Here is a 6,018-nt window from a genome sequence, read left to right on the forward strand (position 1 = left end):
AAATTTTCTTGTTTTTATTTTTGATTACACTAGATTTATAGTTCACGAAACACTTAGTATTTTATAAGTTATACTTAATACATTTATGTTGAAATGTATATTTACATATTTAGAATTAATATATATGTATTTATATTTATTTTTTTATAATATATATATATGTATATATATATTTCAAAAATATATGCATACAAACTTTCTACTTAATATCATAAAAGTATCTACATTTTTCTTAAATTATCTAAAAGAGGAGAAAAGCAAAATGTTTTAATTTCATGAAATATATTAACAATATAAAGTTAAAGTTTCTGTATTTTAAATTCATTTCTTAACGAATTTTAAACTCAGTTACCTTAAATTTTTCAAAAATCAAATTTTAATATCAAGATATGATTGGAAAAAAAATATAAAAAATTAATTTGAAATAATTGATGAAAAACTTCAATAGGTATACATAGAAGTTCTTTGCTATGTTTCATTTCATTCAATTGGCATAATTAATAAATCAAAATAAGTCATAATTGAATAGAATATGGAATTAAGAACAACAAGTTGTAAATATACTCAAACTTACAGAATATATTACACAATACACAAATATATAAAAATAAGTTTTGCTTTTTTCCATAAGAGTTATTCACAATTTTTTTACTTAATTCTTTTTTTTTAATAAAAAGATAAATTCTTAAAAACAAAAAAAATTTTGCTTTTTTTTATAATTTCATAAATTTATCCGAGTTTCATAATTAAGTTTCAGATATATTTTTAATTTTCCTTATTTTACTTTTATTACTTAAATTTAATTTTAAATTATCTCCTAGTTCTACATTAAAAATAGTATCCAATAACATTTCCTTATCATATGGGTATGAACGTTTACGATAATTGATTGAATTTACTCTTGCTGTGTGAGTTGCTATTTTGTCCATATTTGATATGTTTTTATTATTATTATTTATAGTTATGACTGATGTTGTGTGTTCCTTTAACTCTAAATTGAATTTTGGTTCTTCTTCTAAAAACGTATGGGGGAAATTTGATACAATATAATTAAATATGGTTCGATATAAAATATTTAAACTTTTTTTTACCTCTTCTATTAATTTCTCTCGTTCGCAATAAATTACCATCTCTTAAATTTTTTTTTTTAAGTATGCAGTTACGTTTAATTTGCATCATATTTAAACTTATTTTCCCATTTACATTATACTTATTACAATATTTATACAACTTTATTCGGTTAAATTTTTCATTTTCATTTGTATTTATTAAAACTTCTTCTATATCACCGTCATCACCAAATTTACAGCTATTCAATATATTACAATTTTTACACAAGATGTCTTTACAATAAATGTTCCCGTCTAACTGGTCAATGGATGTAATTTGATTAGCTTCATTAGCACCAACACCAATGTCATTCAGGCTGGTTTCATTTGTTAAGCTGGATAAATTTGTATCATTTGTTGCTTGTATATTATCAGAAGAAATATTATTTGTACTAGTTGCTGTTGCTATGACTTGTTGAACAATTTGTTGTTGCTGTTGATTATTATTAGACGAAACAATTGTGGCTTGTGTAGCATTACTAATATTATTACCACCTGTGCTATTATTATTGTTACTGCTACTTGCTCCAGTATTTGATATTGTTGTAGCTTTTTGTCCACCACTAAATAAATTTACAAAATTTTTTTTTGTTGGTAACATTACTAATTTTGTTGTTCCACCAGTTTGGGCAGTAGAAATAATTTGAGCTTGGCCAGAATTAGGGCCAGTATTTGCTGTTGATACAATAGTCACGGCTTTGGCGACTCCACCACCTCCTGCCATTTGAACTGTAACAGATTTACCACCAAGCGTTATTGTTTTTTGCGGTAATTGCTGGAATATTTGACCACCTTTTTGCTGTAAGTTTGATGGTAGAGTTAACGTTATTGGTCGACCACTAGCTCCTTGCACCCCTCTTATCATTTTAACTGTACTTGTACTACCACTTTGCGTATTAGATGAATGTGCTACACTTGTTGATGTTAAAGAACTTACTTGCTGAGTATTGCTTCCCACTAATGATATAATATTTCCACCATTAGCTGGTGAAACTACACTTGTGCCGGTTGAATTTGCTCTTAAGCTTGACGCAGTTGTTACAATTATTATTTGTTGATTTGTGCGCAATTGTTGACCTTGTTTATTTGTTATTACAAAAGCCGGTTTTCCTACAGAACTTGATGACATTTTTCCAACTTGAACTAAATTTGGAGATTTCATTAATATTTTGTTTGTGCCAATGTTTCCAACAGAAGGGGACATCAATTTAACTATATTTCCTTGCACTAACGCCGTTTTGTTCCCAGGTAAATCTATACAATTATATACAATTTTACAACATGAAAAATAAAATAAAAAATTATTTTGCATTTACTTGATCCACTTCCTATTGTCTGACCAGCAGTAACAATATGCTGCTGTTGCTGACTAGCTGTGGAACTTGATATTGACGTGTTTACTGTTGTGGAGGTACCGGCAGTTGCAGAAGCAGCAGCAGAACCTTTCACAACATTGATTTTTGGAACTGTTTGTACAGCCATTCCCGTTGAGGTTTTAATTAATTGAAATTGCACATTTTGCCCAGATAAAGTAAGAGGCTTTTGAATTATAAATTGTTTCCCACCAATTGTTGCTGAAGCTGTTGCATTACCTGAAATCGCAGCTACACCAGAATTAATACTTGTCGCAGCAATAACGGGGGATTGCTGTATGATATTTTGTGCATTTACTTGATGTCCAGTTGAGGTTTTAATTAATGTTGTAGGCGCTGAAGTTGTATTCGTTGAACTTAAACGAACCGTTTGTCCGCTTCCTAAAACTTTAACCGTTGATGTGCTTGTGGTACATGAAGGATTTATAGAAAGTGGTTCCCCTACCGCACTAGCCGCTACAATGCGAACTGCTTGTGTTTGACTTATAATAGGTTGTGATTGGGGAGAAGTTTGTTGTTTAATATTTGTATTTACTATATTACTAATGTTTCCCGAATGAGATATTGTATTGATTATCGTTGACGGATGCTTTATTTGTTTGGTTACATTTTGTACAATAGTAGATTGGTTAGTGGAGTTATCACTGTTATTTGAAGAACCAATTACACCACCTGCAGTGTTTGCTGTGAATTGAACGATGGTGGAATTTTGGTTGATTGCATTGTTTCCAGTGCAAGATGTTGGGGATGATATAGGTACATTTGATATCGAATTTAAACTAGTTCCACTCTGTTGTTGACTAAAAACTGAGCTATTTGTACTTTCGGATGGAGTAGTAGCTGTCGATGGCGTAGATAACAAATAAGATTCGCTCTGCTGTGAAAGTGAAGAATTGCTTTTAACTGGTGATTGAATGGAACCTGTAGGTCGAAGTACTTGAATAGGTTTTATATCTATAAATATAACATTATAATTTTAAATTTACACTAATTTGATATTTTTATTACTTGGCGCATAAACTCCTGCATTGTATTTTTGAGATAATGAAGAATTTGAAATAATTGGCTGCTCTGGAGATTTTTGCGGTTGTTGTGGTGATGGTATTTGATGAGATGGAGATGATGTTGTAGGAAAAATAGGATTCTTTGGCATAACAACTGGCGGTGGTGTATCAATTTTTTGTATTTCTAATATATAGGCCGACGCAAACGGAGTTGGCGTCCAATAAAGCTCCAATGAATCAGTTGAAGCCCTAACGAGTGCAACACGCGCAGCCGCTGGTGGAACATCAACTTCTAAAAACCACAAATCCTTGCAACAAACCTGGAATTTATTAATTTGGGTTTTCATTACACAATTAATATTAAATTTTCAAATTGACGTAACCATATAGTTTTTTATAGGTAAAAAGCAATAGTACTCGTATATAACTTTGACTTATGTATTTTTAACTCAAGATTTTAATTTGAAGCATTTACGTTTTACAAAAATATCAATTTAAATAGTTATTATAAATAAAAAATTATAAATATATTATAAATAAATTATAAATAAAAAATTTATAAAATCTAAAAAATTATCTATTTGAAAAACGAAAATATACCATGCTTTTTTAAATATTTAAAACAAAAAGTGAATAAATCTTTACAGTATAAGTAACATTAAAACTTGACTTTAACCATAAGTATTCGAACTATAGCATTTTTATATTGATTTTCATTCTTTAGGAAGAACGCTCACCCTAACCTGGTTGTTCCAGGCTTTTCTATAGCCATCCCGGCCAGACCAGATATATAAACGACTGTGTATGCCAACAGCACTATGGCCAGCCCTTGCTCTTGGAACGTTTTCTTCTGCAGAATCTAAAGCAACATCTCTCCATTGTAATTTTTCTAAATCTAAAACACCTAAAGTATTTGTGCATTTCCATTCCCGTTCATTAATAGGATTTTCAGATTCACATGGTATAAGAGGAACCCAACCTCCGAAAATGTACATTTTATTCCCGATTAATGTTGCACTGTGCAATGATCTTGGCAGAGGTGTTGGACCAAGAGTAACTGGTCTTGTCCACATCATGGTATCTATGAAAGTTAGTTTAAAATAAAACGAATGTCTTTGTTTTTGTTTTTTACCTGTATCTAACATCCAAAGGTCTCCTAAACGGCAACCTGACATGCCACCATAAATTACAAGACTAGATTTCCCAGTTTTTTTACAAGTGTAAGCAACACTTGTATGTGATTCACGTGGTGTCGGATTTTCACCGAATGTTGTAGGAATCTCCCATTTTCCATTATTATTCGAAGTCCTGATCTCCAATGTATAAAGATCATTTAAATATCTAAAACAAAAAATGTTATAATGTACGAAAAATATTTTTTTTGTTTTTTGTACTTAGGAATGTTATTTTTTGGATCTTCGCTTTCATTAGCTAAACCTCCAAATAAATACACTTTATCGCCAATTAAGGTAAAACTATGTCCCAAACGAGGGCTAGGAGGTTGTCCGTTATCTGGCGGATGCGGTTTTAATTTACGCCATTCCCATTTGGTTGCTTGAAGCTCGTATAAATCATTTGAATATTTTCCATATTCAAGCATTCCTCCAAAAACAAAAATTCTTGTTCCATCGACAACGAATCCGTATGCAGCACAACCTGGCGGTACTTCACCTTTCATAGCAGGAACATACCATTGATTTGTAGCTTTAAAAAAATATTTTAGTTTATTTTTAATTTTAAAAATGTTTTGTACATATTGATGTGGCTAACTTGTATTAAATACATGAAGCTCGTCAACAATTCCTTCATTTCCTCCACCAAAAACGAGCATTAATTCTTTGATGTTTACTGCCCTATGCCCATGCCTAGGTCTCGGTTGTGGTCCACTTGGTCTAACGATACGCTTCCATTTAAATGTAGTTAGAGATGATAATGCACATCCAGATTGTTCTGATTGAGGAGTTAAGCTCATCCTGCAGTAACATTTAACTGTTTAACAAAAACAAATTACAATTTTTAATTCTTGAAATTGGAAATTTTATAAGTTTATAATGATGATTGAATTACTTTAACTGCTACAAGTATCAAAACAATTCTGTTAATTTCTGAACATTGTCACTTTCTATGAAACGAACAGAACCAACTGGGTAAATTGATAAGTAATACCATATAAGTTTTATGAAAATAACTTTCTTACAACTATTTATATAAATTTAGTTTTTATTTCTAACCAAAAATTCTATTAATTTTTTGCAAAAATGTTTACTATTTTTATGTTCATTTTTTTCTTCTAATTTCCTTGATTTTTACGATTTGTAAACCGATTTCAATTTTAAAGTTAAAAGTTCTTAAAACGTACTTTCTAAATTTCTTTTGAAAAATAACTATTTTTCCAATTCAATGATTACTTATTGAAAATTCTCTTTAAATGGCGGTAATATTAAAGACTCTCCTTCTCTAAAAACTGCTGAGTTTTAAACTTCAAAAATTAATAATGGCGTCTTCGTAGTTTGACTGTAAAAACCTTAATAA

The 6,018-nt window shown here is 30.1% G+C and overlaps 1 protein-coding gene across 6 annotated transcripts; it reads right to left on the reverse strand.

Moving 5' to 3' along the window:
• Positions 1 to 555: 555 nt before the first annotated feature.
• LOC129605954 (host cell factor 2) lies at positions 556 to 6,018 on the reverse strand. Of its 6 annotated transcripts, none has more exons than XM_055515997.1 (9): positions 5,846 to 6,018; positions 5,257 to 5,475; positions 4,881 to 5,190; positions 4,619 to 4,827; positions 4,224 to 4,567; positions 3,491 to 3,806; positions 2,426 to 3,436; positions 1,092 to 2,363; positions 556 to 1,015 (listed from the first exon to the last, which is right to left on the reverse strand). In XM_055515997.1, the coding sequence occupies exons 2-9, from the start codon at positions 5,456 to 5,458 to the stop codon at positions 747 to 749; spliced, it is 3,933 nt and encodes a 1,310-aa protein (XP_055371972.1). In that variant the 5' UTR covers positions 5,459 to 5,475; positions 5,846 to 6,018; the 3' UTR covers positions 556 to 746. The 6 variants fall into 6 exon arrangements, with proteins under 6 accessions (XP_055371972.1, XP_055371986.1, XP_055371977.1 ...); XM_055516011.1 differs by having other exon boundaries at positions 5,895 to 5,911; XM_055516002.1 differs by lacking the exon at positions 5,846 to 6,018 and adding an exon at positions 5,753 to 5,789.

This window comes from Condylostylus longicornis, unplaced genomic scaffold (assembly GCF_029603195.1).
Source record: "Condylostylus longicornis isolate FDR11 unplaced genomic scaffold, ASM2960319v2 ptg000003l, whole genome shotgun sequence".
NCBI classification, from domain to species: Eukaryota; Metazoa; Arthropoda; class Insecta; order Diptera; family Dolichopodidae; genus Condylostylus; species Condylostylus longicornis.